Raw genomic sequence first — 23,989 nt, forward strand, 5'->3', positions numbered from 1 at the left:
CCGACGAAAGCGAAATGAAGGTATTGGTTGAAGCAAATCGACGAATAACAACACGAGAAATTGTTAAGAGGTTAAATTTGTCGAATTCGATCGTTTGTGATCACATGAAACGACTTGGTTTCGTTTCAAAGCTCGACATTTGTAACTCATCAGAAGCTATTGCAGTATGGATGGAATGTGCTACCACACCCACGATACTCCCCAGATCCTGCACCATCGGATTATTACTTGTTTCGGTCTTTAAAAAATTTCTTAAACGATAAAACATTTACTTAAAGCGACTATGTCAAAAATCACTTGCATCAGTTTTTTATAAACAAAGGTCAGAAATTTTATAATGCTACTACCAGGAAGATGGCAAAAGATATTGGACCAAAATGACCAGTACACAATACAATAAAATATTTATATATTATAAGAAAATTGTTCCTTTTCACGAAGGAGAAAAACGAAATCACCTTTCGAACAACCCAATACTATTGAAGTTTCATTTATGAAAACACAAATTGAATTCAGACATTTAATCTTTAATTTTGAATTTAGAAGTTATATTTAGACATTTCTGCAGGAAGAAGAATATTTCTCTAGTATTAGAAGCCACGTCACAAAATTGCATTTGGTATTGCTGGTTGTTCATATCAACAAAGACTTCCCGAGTTAACCAGATTTCTGATTAACCCTAATAAATAATATATAATATTAAATAATATTTATTATTGGTTTAACACATTTTTACTATTGTCAAAAGTAAGCAAATTATTCAGATGCCTTCGCCTAATGCCTGAATGCTTCAGACGCCTCAGCCTATAATCAACAGTATCGATCGCTGTATTCGAATTATATTCTTTAAATATTTCAATTTCCGAGTTATTGGAATATCCGAACAGAAAATATTACGACGAGTAATGTAAAAGGGACGCTCGTGAACGGTCACGTGCGTTTCGCGAGGGTGTTTCGTCTGAAAACTTTCTCGAGCATCTTGAGCTCATCGATATTCAGCTTCGATTCCCTTTCGAGCACGAAGGTCACCTATATTTCTCGTTTTCCCTTTTTCCTCGGTGAATTTCTCACACGCGATAGATAGAAAGCTCGTTGGTCGACATTCTGCAAACCCGCGAACACGCAATTTCAACTAGAACCACCCCTGTTTTCCTGCATTTTCGTTGATTCTCGAACCCCTCGCGCGTTTCCTAATAGTTTTCGTTATCGTTCGAGCGTAACTTAATGTACCCCAGCGATAAACTATTTAACTCGCTGCACATGGATTTCGTTCCCGTTTAATTTCCTACGAGGTTTTACGCTGGATTCTAGGAGACGAATCGATAACTTGTAACGAATGGAATACGTTTACCGTGTCGGGTTGCGTGTTTCCAAGAATAATGTTGCAAGCAAAGAATTGTGCATTCGATACGGGATGGCGAAATAAAGGGGTGCAGAACGCCAGACGCTATAAATTTCCAAGAAAACAAATTTTATGTAATTATGTTTTAATCCTAATTTAAAATTAGTCGTCGTGTTTTGACACTCTTCAGCGTGCAGCTCAGGTTTTATTTCTTTTCTTTTCCCCTCGAAGCATACTGGAACAGTGTAATATAAACAAAAATCGGTTTGATCTTGTCTTAGTCGTATTATACTCAAAATATTGAAATAATTGTCAGATATTTGGATCGAATCATGATATTATAAGAAGATAAATACAACACTAAAAAGCCCAGCTCGACTTGGGGTTTTAAAGGGTTGAAGGAATAGTGAGACCACGAAGCAATCTGTTAAAATTATTTTTCTAATTAAAATGCATGGTTTCATTGATTTCCATGATATTGAAATATGTAATCGGGGACTTAATTTTGGACATTTTGGGAAAAACGTTGGTAATTATTTATTATATTAGAGGAAGTTCTAGTGACATTAATATTAATATTTCGAGTAATCTGCAATACATTATAGTCGTTGATCGTTAAAAAATTGACTGACTAACAGTATGAAAGTTTAAAAGGGTTACTTAAAGAAATGTTCCGTTAAAAATTATTTCTTTAAATGGGATTCTGATCTATCTTAAAAAATTTTATTTTTCTTTCTGTAGACGATGTGATTTGGCTAGCCATTTTTATATGTATATGCAGATTAAATATTGTAATTTCAATGTTGTTTTGGTTCTTTTCTTGAAAGCTCACTGTTCCATGAAATAATTGTGGGGTTCCTCGAGACAAGTTGTAATATAACATTAAAATAAGATTAGCTGCAATATTTTCATAGAAACGCATTAAAATATTAACAAACTATTAAATTAAACTATTAAACAAATTAAACTATTAGACAAATTTCTTAAGGGTTCCACAAGAAAAAAAGTTTGGGAAACCCTGCTCTAAGATAATCGTATTTCCATTAATACAGTGATATAAATCGTAAAAGAAGAAATTCATGTATGAAATGTCGATTCAACTTACAATAATATGATTTTTGTTATTCAAGATTGTTTGAAGGCCACCATACTATACGTGATTATATTAATTTTTTCCATAAACTATATTATCCCTTTAATAGTTTAATATATTATTAAAAAAACATTTCGATCCTGACGAAACGCAAGAATCGATACACGTCCTTTTTTACTTTCTTTGCTAAGTTATTTCCTTTATGGCAAATAAAAACGGCACGACCATTTAGACCGGGAAAATTGATTGAGTTCCGTCCTGCGTTCAGCGCTGAAAGTAGCTCTTTCCACCCTTTACTCGCAACACGTTTCTCGTGTACGTGCGATAGAATATTCATTGATCAGCAAACAATTCTAATATTTCGAGTTCGAGCCTTCTCGATGTGATTTTCCGTCTGATATTCGAAAAATCCTCGTCGAACGAAAACCATTAAATATCCGGGGCGAAAAAAAAGATGGGAAGGAAATTACGTTCCGCGGCATAAAATTTGAAAATTAAATTTTTCTCGCGCCAAGAAATACGTGCCTTTTTTCCTTCTTTTTAGAGAAACGTAATAGCTCGTCCGCGTCTGTCGATGGAATTGTGTTATGCATTTCGAATCGTTGCCCATCGATTTAAATAACAATTTCGTGAAGAGTTCCATGGCGTCTGGGCGCTCGACGGAGACAAACCGTTCGCCTTGAATCTAGTATTAAGAACCACTTCCGAGTTAATTATCTCGGAGGAAAGTGGTTATTCCCTCCAAGGGCAATTTGTGTAAAAAAAAAAGTCAGATCTAACGAACGTAAAAAACTTAACGACCGTGGCGATTGTAATGTTTAACAGCGGCCAGAAATTAGTTTAAAACCGCGTCGTGGCGCGAGGTAAATTACAAATGCGTCGCACAACATAACAAGCTCGGGACAATGATTCTTTTAATCTCGTTCCTCCTAATTATTTACGCGTTAATTAAATTTTCAGAACATTATTCCGACGCGCGTGAAAAACGAATTGCACATACACGGAGTAATTTTACGCGCGTCGTGTGAGAATGATCAATAGAATCAAATTGTTCGAAAGTGATGCAAGTTCAGTTTTGAAAAAAGAAAAATTCAGTTTCTACTTTTAGTTACAAACTGATACTTTGTATTTAACTTTAAGCAATTTTAAATATGTTTAAATATGGTGTATATGTCTAGTTATTTCTAACTATTGTCCATTTCGTATAAACATATTCTGAAATTAAACTTCTCAAGATAAATTGGCTGGAAAGATTTAATTTTAAAATTTATTTAAAATAAAGATGAAAAATTTTTTGGAAAGACGATCAACTCGTGGATGATTAATATATTTTATATCGTCTGCACGTGTTGTTCCGCAAGTACATTTTACTCGAATGAAAATGTACGAAGACCTCATGCTATCATTAATATTACTCTTTTATACTGTAAGAATTTCCTTTGTATCGCAACCATCTGTCTATTTTTCGTCTATTCTGCATTGTGTCTGAAAAGGAACGTGGGAAATTAAATGACAGAGTTTAAAATATGCTTACCTCGATGGCGGATGACGCGAGCGAGCTTGCGGGGATGTCAAAAGACATTGGCTCGTTCCAGACAGGACTGGTCGTCGCTTTCTTTACTGTAGTTTTCTTTTTCATACGTTTTTCTCCGCAAAGAAGATTTACCTTCACGAAGGAATCTAGGGTTTCCTTTTCCTGCGTAACACGAATTGAAATGTGTGTCGTGACACATCGATACATAAAACGCATTCTACTCATCCGGAAGTATATTGTCTTAGATCGTCGGAAAAGACGACAAAAGAACAGTACTAATTTCTTGAAATACTAGTTGGTTTAAACATTTTATTACAAAATATTTTCGACTTCGTTTTTCGAGTTGTTCTCGGTACAAAAAAAATTGTCTTAGACACCTAAAACATAATACTGAAAACTCAATAGACATACAGTTTGGAATAAATAGATAGTAGAAGAAATTTTTGTAGCAATATATTCTCATAATAGAACAGTTACTGATATTTGTAAAAAAATCCAAGCTTTTTAAACTGTTATCTTCTTATTTGCAATGTCATGGATATAGAAAAAGATGTGATTTTTGTTTACACCAGTGATTTCTTTACTTTTTTGATGACGATACCTTACAAAAAGAAATATTTCATGAACGTGTATTGATATAAGGAAATATTTATTATATTATCCGCGTCTTTCTACGTTAAAAATTTTCTTTCACGCTTCCCTTGGATCGCAAGATGTCCCCAAGGGTCGTACACCCCACTTTGGAAAACTCGGAGTTAAACTTTTTTCCGATATCTTTCATCGTTCTACAAATATTCTACGAGAAATGAAAATCTACATTTCCTTTGTGATTTCATCCTCTCGGATTGTACTATGACATCGAGGGAAAATAATTCTGTGTTACGGTCGAACTATTTTGCTTGCACCAATTTCTTTGTATCGAGAATGATTAGAAAGACGAAGTTGAATACGTTTCATAATAAAATGCTTTAAAATGTTTTAAGAAAGTTTCTAGCTAATGCAAGTATTAATTTTTGTTGTAAGAAATACTGGTAGTAAAGAATTGTTAGTGTAGATTAGATTTGGTAAAACAATAAATGACGTATGTATAAGAGCGAAGATGTCACCTGTGGCGGAAATAGATTTCGCGCTTCCAAAATGACGACTTTTAATCGCTCAGCGCTTGGCAGGTAAGAGAGTGACAGGTGAACTTCTTGAATTTGTTCTCGAGGCTTTCGTTCCCGTTCGATCTCTCCCCAAACTTCCTCTGACGAAGTAGGGGAGTCTAATCTCAAGATATGTAGCGGTACTTTCACGGATCCTACCACATCATTCCTAGAGAACCGATCGTAATCCAGCACCTGTTGTACAAGAGAAAGAGATCCGTTAGAAATCTTAAAAAAAAAACTAGTACACTAATAGATCACATTCCTTATCGATAGAATCGATAAATAATTAACCTCTTAAACGATATAAATTATTAAACTTAACACACATTTTACTCCGACATAAATTGGTCATTTTTTAAAGCGTGAAATAGATACGCTAACGTGTGTTTAATTTAACCCCTTGACTTACGATTTAATTGCAAATAATTTTTCAAACGTATGCTATTCAATTTTATTTAAATTTGTTCGTACAAGGAATAGGCGCGAAAAAAACAGATTTGTTTTACGAATGCCTCATGAATGTAAAAATGTGTTGATTTTAATTTATAAGACTCGATGACGAGTGACCTCGTAATTTTGAAACTTGACATCAACAACTTGTGACAGGTTAGACACGTCATTGTATGGCAAGGGGTAAATATTATAAAATTGAAACATATTATTTTCAACAACAGCAAATATTCAAAATCTCGGGATAAACATTGATTTAATCTATCTCCAAGGAGGAATTTCTATGATAGTCGTTACTTGTTTCTGTTTTCCTCTGTTGCGCGTTCAACAAGGTTTCGATACGATGATTATCAAATAAGTAATGTTCGTGTTAATTGCCTGCAGAATAAGGGTCTTGTCGTAGAGTTCATCGTTGCTGACGGGAAATTTGAATTGTTGATTGAAGAACGGGTTCGCCTCGTTGCGGTATATCTGTGTTTGGCGCTTTCTGGAGTCCACCTCGGGGTTGAGGGTCAGTTTCACGTAAGGGTCGTTGAATCCACCTTGCTCGCTGCCAGCTAGATCGTGCGCCTCGATCAAGTGAACATGCAAATCCGATCGATCGAAATCGTATTTGAACCGCAAATGCAATCGACCCAAACTCTTCCCGTGCCTAAAATTATCATCATAAAATCACACGTTACTCGATGTCACATGGATTTTCAACAGGTAAAACACTTTCATTATCGTTAAATTGTCCTGATCTACCCTATCCCTCTAGAAAAATTTCATAGCGTTTAGAGTGATTTGGATAATTAAAACGTACTGATGATATTTGAGGATCGATGGGGAACAAAAAGATATTTTACATTGGGTTTCTCATGTCTATTTCTTTTAGAATAAGTTCTGTTGCTTGTATCATTGGAAATCAAGCTTTAAGTTTATAATTTACTCATTATAGAGACAAGAATTTGGAATGCTCATGCTATGAAATTCAGCCAGAGATGATTTAACAATAATAGTTTTCATTTATATTTTAAATACGCAATTAGTGGTCATTTTTGTACGATCTTCGAACAGTTAATGTATATTTCACGATAAACACGAATTTACATACGCCCGCTGTCCAATTACATAGACATTTTACACTCTAATTACTAGATGCAGCAGCACGAAGCTTTAACGTGCTTCCTAGTATTGATCAAAGGATTAACCGTCAGCGTGTCTCACGTTCGGATCACATAAAATCACTGGCTTTCGTATTCGATTGCCGTATATCCGGTAATTTAATCCTTTTTGATACTATGTGCATTCAGACAGGAATGGATCGACATTTATGTAGGTCAACGGATAATGCTTGCCCAAAGTGAATGAAGCGAATGAAAATCACCGTAAGATCAAATTTTCTTGGTCTTCAGGGCAATGCTAGATGCAGTATTATTTATAATCACTCTTAAAAATAGTATACATAAAGTTATTACGAACGTTGTACAGACATTACTTCGCGAAACAATTTGAATAGGATTTGTAGATCGTGTCTAAAAGGATATCGATATTATCATTAACTATCATTAGGTGTTCCTTATATAACTTTTTGTACGATAATTATAAGCATGAATAATTTGAAACTTTAATCAGAGATTGTGTAGTATGTTTTTGTTACTTTACAATCTCTTTGCAAGCTAATTTGAAAATGATCAAAATGTGCAAAATCAAATTTTTCTAAACGATTTCAAAGTTTGCATTTATTTGAACACAATTTTGTAAGAAACAATCGTTAAAACGATTATCAAAAGTGTCAGCGAATTAGTTTCTGTTATATTGGTTACGAAGCGTGTCTGACCATAGATGGATCGTTTTCACTTGCGCTTGGCTCTACCACTTGTATTTTACCCTCTCGTTTAAATTGTATGGATCAATCGTATTTTACTGTACAGAGTGATTCAAAAGTGATTTCACAACACTATCAAACATGTACTGCACTCTAGAATTATCATGAAAAATCATTTTTAATAATCTGTAAGTCTGTAAAAACAATTGATTCTATGTCACATGTTTGAACCATTCTTTTATTATTGGAACTATGCGTGCAATATTGATAACAAATATTATTAATTGAACTGTTTTGAGTATGGTCCAGTTAAAATGTGCCTATATTTTTCAATCTGTGAATGTTGTTACAATATTAGTTCTTTTTAGTCTTATATTGATGGTGGTAGAAATAGCTTTAGGGTGAAGTTGAATGTCTGTGTTATTATAAATACAATATTATCATAGGTATTTGTAACACAAATAATACGAAAATAATCCTTAAACATTTTCAAAATATCAAATTGTTTTCGATTATATATAATACACGAAAATGTAGTTAAATATTTTCTTCTGTGACTTTTTAATCATTTGGGAATGAAAGAAGTAAGACAAGCTATTACATGAATGTATTACATTGGAATCGAGAATGTCTCTCGTAATTTCAAAAAGATATTCCATGAAAGTTCTTTGCGGTAGAGTTAGAGAAACATCCTATTATCTGTATTACATGTAAAAATACGTAATAAATAGGAAAATAAGTTATATACGAACCCGTGAGTCTTCAGGAAAATTGGACCGTCTCTTCGTTGATAGAGATCAGGCTGTATAGAGCCCAAAGGCGATGCTGGCGGAGGTGGCCCACCGTCGCTGTCGTACAAACAAATTTATGTATCGTTAAATAACAACATACTGTTACAATTTCCGAGTCACGAATAAGTGTAGAGTCACAAATAAGTATTTGAAATAATTTTCAGTCTTTTATCTCTTTCAACGTTGTTGCAAAATAACCCAAATATCGATTTATTTGAAATAATAAGCATTTTAAGGAACGAAGTTATTTCACTGCTTGAAATAATAAATACTCCAAACGAGCTCTGAAATTATAATGTTACTGTATAGATACATTACCTAAAAATTTGTTTAGTATTTTACAAATAGAAAGATAATGATTTTTAAATAAAGAATATAACATGTTATTCTTGTTTTCATTTATAGAATATGCTACTAAAATTTTGCACGAAATCCTTTTAGGCATTCTATAGATTTGTAATTTATATAAATCATATACAGGGTGTTCGGCCACCCCTGGGAAAAATTTTAATGGGGGATTCTAGAGGCCAAAATAAGACGAAAATCAAGAACACCAATTTGTTGATGAAGACTTCGTTAAACAGTTATCAACGTTTAAAGTTCCGAGCGTACTGAATTTTTTACTCGAAAATGCGCAAGAATTCGGGGGTATGTCTATTCACCAAAAATGATTGTAATTGACCCCCGCAATCGAAAATAATTTTTCCACAACGATTCGAAAATTTTTTTTTTCGTCGAAAAGTTTAGGCACCTACCCCCTGTCGATTTTTCTTAAAAATTCCTTTTTCATTTTTAGTAATTTTGTTTGACGCCCTACTGAAAAGTTGCCTAATACTTTTCTGTAGGTACCTATGAGCTCTACTTCAAAAAAAAGTTTCATTGAAATATATTCACAAATGTAGGAGTTATGGTCGTTTTAAAATTGGACCATTTTTATGGGGTTTTTCTAATTTTTCGGGGTCAAGGACCAACTTTTCGAATATTTTTGCAATTTGTACATATTCTCCACCAAAATACGCGTTGATTGCTTTTTTGAACATTAAAATCCCCCAATCCATTCAGAAGTTATGACATTTTAAAGATACGCATGAAATTTCTGGGAACCATTTCTGGCTTCACCTTAGATTTTCGGTAATGAATTTTTTTCTCGAAAGTGCGTAGGATTTCGAAGGTAGGTCTATTCACCAAAAATGCTTGTAATTGACCCCTGTAACTAAATATAATTTTTTTAGTACGATTTGATATTTTTTAATTTCGTCTAAAAATTTCAGTACCTACTTGAATTTTTTTCTCGAAAGTGGGTAGGATTTCAGGGGTATGTCTATTCACCAAAAATTCTTGTAATTGACCCCCGCAACCAAAAATAATTTTTCCAGAACGATTTGAAATTTTTGAATTTAATTGTTAATAACTTTTTAACGAAGCCTCCATCAACAAATTGGTATTCTTGATTTTCGTCTTATTTTGGCCTCTAGAATCCTCTATTAAAATTTTTCCCAGGCGTGGCCGAACACCCTGTATATTTGAAGCTATAAATATGCATGATGCGCGCGATGAATTAGTGAAATACCAATGAATTATATTTGTTACGTTAATTTAGTGACGCAAATGAATTTATAATATTATAACGGTATTTCATTATCTTAAATAACGTTTTCATAACATATGTTTAAGAAACATTACACTTTGACGCAAGTTCTTCAACTGTAATTTAATTATTTATCTTATTGTTGCCCCAGAATGTGGTACGCTTTCTAAATCAAAATTTTTGAAATCACTTCTTACAAAGGCGAATCTTTACAAGCATAAAGTCCCCATACACTTTACAAATTTATTCTTTACTGTTTCTGTGGTTGTAACTCGTCTAATACTCTTATTCGTAGCCATTTTTAACGATGAGAAGATAAAAATGAAACGTTTCAAATATATTTGTAGTTACGAGAAGCGGTTGAGGAATAAGTAAGGTTTTGAAAGCAAAAGAATACCTAGAAACAAATGATGTAGAAGAAGATTCGGTTTGGCCCAATAGATTTCGAATAAAATCTGACCACAAGATAAATCAGGGTTGCCTCACCTGCCAGAAGTACGCAATGGCGGGATAAGAAGGGGCGACAGACTTCGGCCAATTGATCTCGAGGCTCCATGGGCGACGCTTATCGAGGATCCGCCGCAAGAAGAGCTTACACCTGTTGCAAGAGACGACAGAGAAGTCTGAGAGCGTGATGCATTGCTGCTGATAAGGCTTCCGGAACAACTGGCTGGGCTCCCACAGCGTGCATCTAGCGATGCTGCACGGCCCGGTGACGGTGATCTGTGTAATTAGGAATCATGTGCACGATGCAACTGAATTCTCCATACCGTATAATAATTAGAAATAATAGGGTGATCGGTATAACAGTGAAATTTGTGTAAAACTTTTTAATTCGTATACTTTGTACAAAATTTTTGATGCGTTCTTGTTTAGTTTGATGTTCTTCCCAATGGAATGTTGGGCAAAGTATACATACGTGTTAAAAAGTTTAACAAAAAATTCGGGAGTAATTAAAATTCGTCGAAACAGTCTAGTAATATTTCTAGATAAAATTTGTTCTCAATGAAGAAATCATGGTGTATGCGACGATATGTATGAGATATGAGTTTTGTGAGATAATAGAATATTATTAATTGTATATGTGAGCACATTTTGGTATTGATAGCATAAATACATTAGTTCGAATCAGGTTATCGTAAGCAAAGAGTGATTATCTACAATACGGCCGTAAATGTTGTTTTTATTAAAACGTAAAAATGCATGATTATTATGTAGCTTTGTTGCTCAAATGAAATTTTTTGCTTTTTTAATTAAATAATTCATATAGAAGGATAGTAAATTTATTTAGTTTAGTGAATTAAACGTAGATGACGTACGTAGGTGCTGAAATTTATTGGTGAAATTAAAAAATTTCAAATCATTTTGAAAAAATTATTTTTGGTTGCGGGGGTTAATTATAATCATTTTTGGTGAATACGCATACCCCCAAATTCCTACGCATTTTCGAGAAAAAAATTCCTTACCGAAAATATGATGTCTGACCAAACGTTGATATGTTTCCCTGAAATTTCGCGCGTATCTTTAAAACGTCATAACTTCTGAACGGATTGGACGATTTTAATGTTTAAAAAAGCAAACTACGTGTATTTTGATGGAGAATATGTACAAATCGCAAAAATATTCGAAAAGTTGGTCCTTGACTCCGCAAAATGAGAAAAACCCCATAAAAATGGTCCAATTTTCAAACAGCCATAACTCCTACTATAGTGAATATATTTCAATGAAACTTTTTTCTGAAGTAGAGCTCATGGGTGCCTACAAAAAAGTATTAGATAACTTTTCTGTAGGGCGTCAAACAAAATTACTAAAAATGAAAAATTAATTTTTAAGAAAAATCGACAGAGGGTAGGTGCCTAAATTTTTCGGCAAAATCGAAAAGTTTCAAATTATTCTAAAAAAATTAATTTTGTTTGCGGGAGTCAATTACAATCATTTTTGGTGAATACACATGCCCTCGAAATCCTACATACTTTCGAGAAAAAAATTCTTTATCGAAAATATACTGTGTGGCCGGAAATGTTTCTATAACTTTTTAACGAAGCCTCAATCAACAAATTAGTATCCTTGATTTTCGTCTTATTTTGGCCTCTAGAATCTTGTATTAAAATTTTTCACAGGGTTGGTCGAACACTCTCTATAATGATACACTTAAGTTTCGTTTTAACTGGTTTCGAAATTCCTGAGATTTCCATATAAACTCTTTTTAAATTTCAAATAATGTTATCAAGTAAAAATATAATCGAGAAGTTGTTAGTTTCCTTTGATCTGCAAAAACATATTAAATAAGAACATACATGTTTGACAATAGTTGCGAGGATCGCTTTCATAGTTTTAGTCGTCAATAATCGTCTTCAGATATTATTCGAAGCAATTAACCCGACATGAAGTGGAATCTGACAAAAGCTTGAACGTTAGTAGGATATTATTTAATGTTTCTAATGCGAAATACGTATGTGGTTCAATCCGCTTTTACTCATTAGACGTATATATGCAAATAGACTGAAATGCAACAGTAATGATATTAAAGCACCAGCGATAACAACTTATAGAAACAAACTATCTCCAACTAATTACCAAAGCGGTATTACTACTGTTACCGAGATTAATTTCACTAAAACACGTATTAAAACACACATAATTGACATTCGACTTATATATTGTTAAGCTTTATCCTTGGACAAAAATTATTTTTGATACTTATAAAGTGAAAAATGAAAAACTAATTATCGAAACGAATCTGTTTCGAATATGATATACATGGATTAGGGCAATTATATTATTTATTATTTATTTATTTAAAAATTGCCTTTGGAATTAAAACTATATCTCGTATAAATTGTTTGCATCGCAATTTGTTGCTCGTACACACGTGTACAGCGTAAAGTTTAGTTTTAATTTCGAGACTGAAACTGATAGATAGACAGGATACGTATTAGATCGCAATAATAATTCGTGACGTGCAATTTTCTACTTGCTTTGGTAAACGCGATGAGGATTGCGGCGGTGCTTAGCGAGGCCTCGTGGGAAACGAAATATGAACTTCAGGGGGGAATCGAATTTACGGGTGAAATCGTGCTGGTGGAAGTGCGAAACAGCGAACTTCCGGGGCAAAGTAGAGAACCTCCGAACCGAGCAGACGTCGACGCGAACGAATCCATTTTCGCGTGAATCGAAACGCGCGTCCCGTACTTGTGACTATTCAACTCGATCACACGCAAACAGAGATTGTTTCGATCTTCAAACAAACGTACCGGTCCTTGATCATTCAACACTATCACTACCGCGATTTTATGCATACTTATTTCGACCACAAGATGTTTTTCGACACCTTTGCATTTGAATGCAAGTAATTGTGGAAACAATTGTAAAAAAAATTACATTATAGTATTAAAATGTATTTTAAGTATTGAATTTCACATAGAAAAGTTAAACAATTACTCTTTCATCTTTCTTGATAAAGAAAGTAATGAATGAAATTTTTGGTTTTTTTGATTTTTGTCTTGTTTTGGTTTGTAAAATTATCCTCTGAAGGGATTAAACGAGTAATTGTCTTTTTAATTTTATCGAAGATAAGCGAAGTTGTCGGGGTCATCGAAGTAGAAGATTTTCAGTAAATCAATAACTGTTTTCTAGTGTAATTATCGACAATACGCGATATACGATATTGATTTTCCGGAGAAAGCCATTTGTATCTGTTGACGGTTCATAAAAAACTGATCAACTACTGGTAGTTCCAGAGTTCTCCTTACGCAACTTTGTTTTCGAGTATTGTAATTTACATTATAGATACAGAGTGCTTCAGAAACAGCCAATTTTGTTGAAGTGTAGATAAAAACAAATTATCTGTTAAAGTTAAGAATTCATGGAACAATATCTTGCAGTTGTATTTTCTTAACTAATTTTATTTATTTCTTAATTATAAAATGTTTCCTACGTATGGTTCTCATAGAAAATAATTTGTGTCCTGTTAGGAGTGAATTTTGACTTACTGTGCGTGGTAGTGCATGTTGATTGCTTAGTTTATAGAAAAATAAACAGCGACGAGTTTGGTTCTCGGGTCCGAGGCAAAAATTGAGACTTCAGAACGAGAATTGTTCTGCTTCGGAACGCACGAAATTAACGTTGGCCCGTGTCGAATCGAAATCCATCGACGACAAACGACAGATGCGCGCCGTGTACGAAATATCGATAATAAACATCGATAACAGACCATCTGCTCCTGCGAGACTGTTCTTTCCCGTCAGTCGCGATATCGCGTTAATATCGCGCCCAGCTTTATTGCGATTCCGGACTCGCTGTTCAATGTTCGATCGGAGAACGTGTCAGCTGTCAGTCGAGTTAATCGAAGGAATTCTTTTTTTTTTTAATTCGTGTTTTACGTCGCATCAACCTTCGGGTCATTAGCGACGACTCTGGGTTCTCTTCTTTTGGTGTATATTTTGTGGTAGATGTTGGTTTCTTTCAGATAATTCAGGGTATTTTCTACATGTTTCTGTGACATCAAGGCTGTAGGTAATGTTATCTTGTATTTCTGTCTTTGGACGTTTTTTTTCTATTTATTGCAAGGTCTTGATATGGAATTTGTCTTGAGACAAATGATCAAGAAACATTGATTTTGAATTTATTCGCCTCGCGTCGCCATGATTACCGCATCAGATGATTACGTTATATACAATTTTTACTAAAAAGATCGTTGGTCTTCGCAAAGTAAGATAATTAAAATAGATTTAATCAACGAACGATGGAAAAGTCTCTCGGAACAAAAATATTTCGTTAGCGTATTTGTTTACTTTCATACGGGAAATGGCCAAAAGTATCGATCCATGCAAAAAGTTACGTACGATTTCATTCGAAAAAGCGCGTAATCATACTTTGCAGATGCGTTGTTGCAATTATTAAAGAAACAAGGTCACAGGAAAATTGGTCTTGTTGCACCGTTCAACTTTTCCCTTTGTCATTATTTTTTATCTTTGACGTTGCAAGAGGAACACGCGTCCTAATTATATGATAGATGCTGTATTACTATAAATGCATTGATAGACTCTAAAATTTTGAAATAAGTTAATAATATGATACTAAAGATCAAAAATAATGTCGACAAACGGTGGCTGTAGTCATCATTATTAAAATGTTTTTTATTTCTTATGATATTTATAATTGAAAACAATTTTTAAAATTTGATTATTTTTAGACGTATTTATTTATTAGTCCAATGTAACTTGAATACAAAATTTATGCAATGCAAGAAAGTGTCAAATGTTACGCTTCTTGAATTTCCTCGTATGTATATTCGTAACATATTCGTGACCAAATACACTGTATTGAACGAGTTAAAACGCGTTACGCGTGAAAGTGGGAAGTTTTCCTAATCAAAAAATGACAGATATGAACCTAATAAATGGTGAGACAGTCAATAATGAAACGTCTTCAGGTATACGTTTAGATGTGAAGAGGTGATTTTGAATACGGTATGTTAAAAATGAAACTTGCCAGGTCAAGTAGGATAGCGTTTATGGGAATGTTTTGTATTGTTTTCATGTGTAGAACCCATCGTTGAAATGGTTCTCACATGCTGTAGGACACTTTGTATGTCAAACCTTGAACTCCTGCTCGGTGGGTAGGATGAGGCAGCGTGCAGAGCGTCACGGTGATGATGGTGATGATGGTAGCGGCCATCAGGTCCAAACGATCGAATTTGCGACGTAGATCCACGGTGGCTGGGCGGCCCCTCTAAAGAGCTCTGCGAGCTGACGGATGAATTCCTAGTCAACAAACGACTACCACTCGCGCTGCTTCCACCCGGATAACTGCGACTCTGGTGCGGTAGGCTCGCTGCTTCGAGAAACAATTAGAAGATTGTGTGTCAGACGAAGAATTGCCATCGCGATAATCGGTTATGGGGGTATTGCTGTCTAGACTCATTTTATCGGCTTTTTTTGTGATTTTTTTTTTAATGATGAAATTTTACAGATATATTTATTTATCTTATAAATATATACAGTATTTTTTTCATCAAAAAATATTACAAATTGTGAGAATTATAATTTCTTGTTTAAAAAAATGCATTTAAATTAGTTTCTATGGTATTTCAAGACCTAACAGACCGATTGACCCTAAATTTGGAGAGAATATTCAGCCGGCGTGCCTTTATCGCTGGGACTAAAGATTTTAAAAAATAAAAATTTAAAACTTGAAGTGCCGCCATTCCTTTATTTATCGAGATTTTTACTTCTCTCCTCCTACTGAAGATATTTTAGCCTCCTCTAATTCAGATTAGCTAATCGGCTGGAATCATGGAAGTCAGTGGAGCACCTTAAACAAGAAGTTATAACTTCTACAATTTGTAATATTTTTTGATAAAAAAAATACTGTACATGCTTATAATATGAATAAATATATTTGCAAAATCTCAGTACAAAACAGTGTGTCTACCATTAAAAAAAAAATCACAAAGAAGGCCGAAAAAATGACGGTCTAGACAGCAATACCCCCTTAAATGGACGCTCGTGGTTTCCCTTGTCACGCTCGGTTATTGCTATGTGTTTGGCCAAGAATTTTATATGTAGTTTCAATTTTACGTAATATCGATTTAACGATAGATTTACGGACGTTAATTGCACACATATTTATCGAAGTTACGCTATTTTCAAATGTGGTTCTTTTTTTAATTAACATATAGGCTTGTAACATTTATAATTTCGTAACATAAATTGCTAACGACTAATATTTACGAGTTCTGTAACTTTAAGTATGGAACTTGAAACCGTAAATCTAGTGTTAAATGTAATATCGATTTAAAGAAATGTTATTGCACATTAGTGATCTTTTATGTGATTGTATTGTATTCCTAACATTATACCAATCGTGTTCTTTGTAATAGGGTTTGCAATAATTTGTTGTATACTAGGAGAAATTTACATTTCCTGCCTGTACATCTATGTACGTAATTTTATTTTTAATTAGTGGTTCCGATAATAATAAAAGTTAAAACACAGTCATAGAAATTCGCTCTCTAGTTCGATTTTTATGAATGAAATATGTGTCTTCTATCGAGATCTAGCTCCACCTAATTTTTATTCATTTGGATCATTGATGAATCTATCTTGTAGACACAAGATTATTATAATTTATTATGTATGAATGACTCAATTGACAAGAGCTTAATTTTCACTAAGAATTTATGTAGATATTATATAGAAAAACAACTCTTTGTTGCTTTGATAAAACATTGGTCCAATAAATTGTTTTTGTTTATGGACGAGTGATTCTAAATAAAGATACGTGCAAGAAACAAGTAGGGCAAACACTCGTTCTAGGATTTGTAAATATTCTTGTAGAAAATTACATAGCATACCGATACTTCTATCCAGCACTTTTAAATTTGAAATTTTAAAAAATTGAATTGCAAGTATTTGAATTAAACGTTAGACGAAAAATCGTTTGGGTTTTTGTTGTATTGTAATTCCGGGCGCACCTTGTATTTACCAAGGTGTTTCCCTGCTAGGATTACGATCTCGATCGAACCGCTGAAAGGACCCCATTCTGCACACTGTGCACGTTCCAATGTGATTTTGATGCGCGTCGGCGAGCGAGGATTAGGTGGCGCGCAACGGGATTGGACGAATTTTTATCTGATCGACGAATGACAAACGAAATCCATTTATCCGTCAATATACAGGGTGTTCGGCTACAGGTGTACGAAATTTTCACGAGTGATTCTACTTATCAGCAAAAGATCGAAATCTAGAAATTGCATTTCAGGTCTGTGTTTTTTTTTCCCTTCATCAGATATTAATTATTGAAAATTAAGAAATCAACGTGGTTTTTCGAAATTTTTTACGATTACAATACACTTCTCCTTTATAGGAATGAGAGTAAAAAATGCCTCGAACGCAATTTATTTTGGGACGTAGAATCCTGAGTCAAGCACCCTGTATACAATAAATATTGAACATTGTCTGGTCGAATGTATCGTTTACCTAAACTGTTTTTATAAGCTTCTATTTTCTTTTCCTTGTATAATTCTTTGATTAGTTCACAGTTATAAGTTACGAACATAAAGTTACGATTGAGAGAGTGCGATACAGATTTTTCAGACTTGTTTTCTACTACGCCAAACACACCTAAGTCTACTTACTGCCATATTTACGATCTCATACAGTCACAACTCCGTTTATTTACTCTCGAGCAACGTCGTATAATGGTTGACCTGTTTTTTTTACACAAAAACGAATAAATCTAGTACGAATAATACGAAGAAGCTATATTTTACATGTTAACCGAGATATTAAAAAATTGTATTCTTTTCTATTCCCTTTTTTGTAAAGTTGACGTTTCTTTAAATGTATAATCTTCCTTGTGCGTTTATAATATTGTATGTAAGTGGAGAAACATAGTTTATCAAAATCAAAAATACTTTTAATCCCAAAGTGTTGCATTGAAACTGAAATTTCGTCTTCCTACTAATATTGGAGTAAGAATGATTACTAGTTTGCTCGTGGAACACTTTAATTTTAATTTATCATAAAAGAAAACGGAATAACGAATAACGAATCCACGAATGGCTGATCGTTGTTTACTACCCGTGTTATGTAAATAAATTTCGTAATCCAATAATACCCAAACGTTGTATTGTGCGCACCAGGGTTTTTGCAAATGGGGCGAAAGGGGTAAAACGGGATCACTTGTTGCGGTGTAGCTTATTGATCCGCGATTTTCGGAGCAAATGGGGAGTCATGCTGCGTAAAATCTTCGAGGATCGAATATTCCTAGAATATTTTGATAGAGAAAATTCTTACTTGATTCAACCACTACGGAGGAGCATGGTTGCACAGCGTGCTTTTCCTTGGCGACGTTGAATTCCTGAAACAAGATACGCTTGTTAAAAAAATCGTAAAAGGGCAAAATAATTGGATACTTTTAGAATATTAAGAATGGATTTGTGTCATACACATAATTGTCGTTCTTTAATTTATTTGCAACAAGTGCTACAGTGGATGATTCAATTAATTTCAAACATAACAGAATGTAACGTTTCGTAACAATTGTATCTGATATTTTTTTAAGTGTTCTATAAATAATGATGCCAAAATATCCGAATAAATTAAGTAATTGGACGTAACGTTACGTTTGCCATATTCTACAGACAAAGCAAACCCACGAAATGTATTAGAAAATGGTGGAAAAAATTTGAGAGTCCTTCAAAAAGAAATCAAGCCACGAGCTTTCCATATAAAAATTACCCTCTTTCCACTTAGAAAAATGAAAATTTTTTTTCCAGGAATACCGAGAGAACAAAGGTACACATTCCATTATTTTACGATGTTTTGTTATTTTGCTATTGATATGCGACGAACAGTTCGATGAATTTATACTTTGACTCGAACGATATTCTCTCGCGTTCGTTAAACATTTTTCTTTAAATTGCAAAAGTGTCAGCGACGGGCAAATGGAAAATGGATCCCTTCTGATAGAACCAGGCAACAAACAGTTACTTTCGACCAGTCGGATAGAAGATTACACATTCAACAATATCCAAAAACGGATTTCGATTTCAAAGTTAACATTACGCGTACGTGCCGTTTTGCAAAACAAAGGGATACCTCTGTGTGTGGGTGTGTACGTTGCGTGTGTGCCGTTCAATCTGGGTCAGTGAGGCGGAGAAAAAAATAGGGGGAATGGCCGTACCGGTATAGCGTAATATCGTTTGACTGAGTCGCGAAACTCTCCGACGATTTGTTCAATTTCCCTGAAATTCTGCCACGCTTTTTCCAGCTTCTGACAGGAGGGAGCGTTGCCGCGCCAAGGGAGCTTGTTTATTCCTGGACTCGTAATTAAAAATGGTCGGCAAATATGTATTTAGCTGGCCGGATATATCCGCGCTGTGAGAGTTCGGACGCGGTCGTTGAACCGGAGGTCTACGATTCATATATTTTTTAGATATTTCCGATATTGAAATCGGATATTGGACAGTGGTACCGTTTCCCCAAAATGCGGTAAAAATCATTTTCTGACTGATCACATACAATATCTTACGAGGCATCGAAGATATCAAAAAAGTATTCTTACAAAAGTTATTTTATTTAAAGCATTATTTAGTACAAATAATTCTTGTGTGGTTGGTGGAGATTTCAAGGTCAAGGTAATTTTCTTAAATGGAACCATTTATTTTTTTGTTCATAATACTTTTCATTAACAGATCTCTACCAATCTAAAGATATAGAATTTGGTTGTAATGGTAACGAGATATAATTTTCTTACACCCTGTACTATTTAAGATGTATAAGAGACACGATTATCTCTGAAGTCTAAGGACATATGTCAAACACAAGAAAAATATTCTGTTCATAATTAGAGACAAAATGCAAAAATTAAAGTATCTAAAAATTCTTTTTGTAATTTCTAAAGGCTTAGGAATGATCAACATCGATGTATCTTTATTTTTATGATCAAAAGTTACTAATATTTTGATTAGTTTGCACTGTAAATAAAACTTCTTTCATTCGTACCAAATAATAGTTAATTTACTGAATATATATAATAAAAAAAAAAGAATAGTTGACGTCGATACTACTCAGTTTGGTAAAAGCTAATCAAATAATAAACACTACAAACACGTTTTTATTTTTTTTAAATTTAGGTGGCCTTTTCTTTTTCCCCTAACAGTCGCCTCAGAAAAATTTGTTGCACGTGAAGATTTTTCATTCAGTTGAAAAAGGTAATATCTGCATCGGTTTCTGAGAAAACAGTTTGTAACAATTTATTTGGACCAAATGGTACATCGGGATTTGGATACCACTGTAACATAAATATGTAAGTTTGTCTGATTTGGTCAGAGAATTTTTATTTTTTATTATAACGATGAAAGTGAACACGATACACCAAGAACGTGAGGGATGGAACAACAATGAACGAGTTTTCGTCTTTCTATGGTCGGCGGTCGACAGCGAGAGCGATAAGGCACGCGCGCAGGATCAAATTTCATCCCTTAATGAAAATTAAAATTTGTATAGTTTTCATTATCTTTATGGGAACATCCAAAATGGATTGGCAACGTTTTCTATGAAAACTAATTCGACCTCGTTCGAATATGCACGTATTTGTAAAATTCAAAAGTAATTTTTACTACGTATAATTAAAAATAATTTATAGGTTTGTTCGAATAGTTCGTGGATCAAAAAAGGGAAACGTGCTATTTTGAGTTTTAAATTGCTTCTATTTTTCAACACCGTTTCCTTTAATTTCGATATTTTAAAGCTTTTATGCCAACATGGAAATCCAATTCTCGGCCTTCAAAATAACCAAATTATATGATATTGTATTTCACGTATAACGTCATCGAATGTACATCAAAATAAAAAAAATGAGACTATTTTTTGTAGTGTTCATTTTATCTAGACTCATAGTTATCGAAAAATATTATACTAGATAATAATAAATATTCTTAACGAAAAGTTGGTATGCAGTTTGGCAATTACGAAGTCATAAAATGTTTTAAACACTTTTCTACGATCAAATTTCATTTCCTTCCTTCGTTTTCTGTGATTCAGAACAATATTCGTTCGCCAGTTTGGTAGCTGTAAACGAGAACTTTAGGATCTCTTCCCATAGTTTTCTCGAACGCGATAGATATCTCAATTAACGATTTTCTAACTGGATCGCTGATCACTTGCTCGTATTCATTACTACCTCTTAGAAACGAACAATTAGCAGAGAAGAAGAGGCGAAGAAGGAATAATGACCAAGGGGGCAGAAATAAAGCGATGTCTGTGAAAGCAAAAAGGTTGACGCGAATGGTCGGAGAACCTTTTCGTACCATCGGGACAATGAATCGTCTGAGGTATATTCTTAAAAAGCGTGGAAAGAAAGGTACCAAAAGTGGTCCTGACCCAGATTGATTGACCTTTAGTCACCACCAGGGAGTCGTCATTGCTTTAACCTAGTATCATTTAATTCGCTTTGGGATGCTTCACTTTTACACTGTCATATACTCTGAATACGTTGTTGTCATTTTATGCGAGTTATGTCCAGTATGAAAGTAGTATAAGTTAATTTATTAAATAAATTAATAATGTATTAAATAATTGACTTATTGTAGGGATATGTTTTCCTTTGGTTATAATTAATAACAATAACAATATATGAAAATATGATTTGCAAATAATAAAGTCCCATTTATCGTTCTTACAACCAAATACGAACGTATTAATTTATTCGATTAATGTTTGTTCCACACAAAACAAATAAATACATTCGAGTTTGAAAATGAAACAACAAAAGGTTCTGTATTTCCATGGATTGAGAAATATTTATTGATAACAGAGTTTGGAAACGCGTAATTTCTGAGCAATATTTAAAAAATTTTTTAAATTACTATCAACTGTATGAAGCTTATATATTAAATTCGTAATTATATTTAATATTATTTTTATAACTAACAGTCTACAGTAAAAATTGAATGATTCGTTACAATTTACATTGCAATATTAATATTCCAGCAATTTTTCTAAATTTGAAACAGCCAGTTGTTGATGTTTATCTGTTAATATTAATTTGCACGTTGTATACGAACCGTCTACTCACATATCCACCGTTCAAACTGTTCGCGATGTCTGTATTTTACTAAAAGTAAATATGCTACATATTCACGAAATATGCAATATATTCATGAGCATGTCGTTTAACTGAAATATGTAAAATAAAGAAGTACATTTTAAACACTCCTAATGATGAGCTAAATTTCAGTCTAAGTCCCACTTTTGTTTTTCATAAAAATATAAATTTGAATACACATTTGCATTCCACTGATAAGTAATTTATCTATATTTATATATATATATTTATTATATATATTGAGGTGCTCACAGAATATAGTTATTATAAAAATTGTTAATAAGATTATATACAGGGAGTTCGGCCACCTCTGGGAAAAATTTTTATAGAGGATTCTAGAGGACAAAATAAGACGAAAATCAAGAATACCAATTTGTTGATGGAGGCTTCGTTAAAAAGTTATTAATAATTAAATTCAAAAACTTCAAATTGTTCTGGAAAAATTATTTTCGGTTGCGGGGGTTAATTACAATCATTTTTGGTGAATATACATACTTCCGAAATCTTACCCACTTTCGAGAAAAAAATTCGAGTAAGTGCTGAAAGTTTTGGGTGAAAAAAAAAGACTTTCGAATCGTCTTGGAAAAATTATTTTTAGTTGCAGGGGTCAATTGCAAGCATTTTTGGTCAACAGACATACCCCCGAAATCCTACTCAGTTTCGAGAAAAAAATTCCTTACCGAAAATATAATTTCTGGCCAGAAATGTCTGCCCGAATTTTCATGCGAATCTTTAAAACGTCATAACTTCTGAACGGATTCGACGATTTTAATGTTTAAAAAAGCAAACTACGCGTATTTTGATGGAGAATATGTATAAATCGCAAATTGAAAAGTTAGTCCTTGATCTCGCAAAATGAGAAAAACACCATAAAAATGGTCCAAATTTCAAACAGCCATAACTCCTACAATTGTGAATATATTTCAATGAAACTTTTTTCTGAAGTAGAGCTCATGGGTACCTACAAAAAAGTATTAGACAACTTTTCCGTAGGATGTCAAACAAATTTATTAAAAATGAAAAACGAATTTTTAAGAAAAATCGACAAGGGGGTAGGTGCCTAAATTTTTCGGCTAAAAAAAAAATTTTTAATTAATTCTGAAAAAATTATTTTCGGTTGCGGGGATCAATTACAATCATTTTTGGTGAATAGACATACCCCTGAAATCCTACCCACTTTCTAGAAAAAAATTCAGTACGGTCGGAACTTTAAACGTTAATAAATGTTTAACGAAGTCTTCATCAACAAATTGGTATTCTTGATTTTCGTCTTATGTTGGCCTGTAGAATCCCCCATTAAAATTTTTCCCAGGGGTGGCCGAACAGCCTGTATAGGTGTAGTATTGTGGGGTTAAAAACATTTAATGGGTTTTGTATCATATATTAAAAAATATTAATACTATGTTAAATACGTATATGTTAATAAAATGAAACTTGTAAAATAAAATGAAAAAGCTTTCTTTCAGCATTGCACCATATTTACTTATATTTGTATTTCAATTTATATATAACAACGAATACATTTTCATTTAATTTCGATATTTTACTCGTTGTTTAACTGTTGTAATTCAAATATTATTTTAAATATATAATTTCAAATACGTATGCTACTGTTTGT

At 33.4% G+C, this 23,989-nt stretch overlaps 1 protein-coding gene across 2 annotated transcripts in view; it reads right to left on the minus strand.

The window, feature by feature from the left end:
* Positions 1-23,989, minus strand: part of Sytbeta (Synaptotagmin beta) — a 165,380-nt gene that overhangs the window by 3,437 nt on the left and 137,954 nt on the right. Inside the window, exons 3-9 of one of the 2 annotated variants that reach the window (XM_076763181.1) lie at positions 18,558-18,621; positions 15,357-15,591; positions 10,243-10,479; positions 8,130-8,225; positions 5,946-6,219; positions 5,076-5,309; positions 3,970-4,131 (exon numbers count right to left, since the gene is read on the minus strand). In XM_076763181.1, the coding sequence (XP_076619296.1) occupies positions 3,970-4,131; positions 5,076-5,309; positions 5,946-6,219; positions 8,130-8,225; positions 10,243-10,479; positions 15,357-15,591; positions 18,558-18,621 (1,302 nt within the window). Of the gene's footprint in view, positions 1-3,969; positions 4,132-5,075; positions 5,310-5,945; positions 6,220-8,129; positions 8,226-10,242; positions 10,480-15,356; positions 15,595-18,557; positions 18,622-23,989 lie in introns of both variants that reach the window. The other variant, XM_076763180.1, reaches the window with a different exon arrangement.

This window comes from Colletes latitarsis, chromosome 4 (assembly GCF_051014445.1).
Source record: "Colletes latitarsis isolate SP2378_abdomen chromosome 4, iyColLati1, whole genome shotgun sequence".
In the NCBI taxonomy this organism is placed as follows: Eukaryota; Metazoa; Arthropoda; class Insecta; order Hymenoptera; family Colletidae; genus Colletes; species Colletes latitarsis.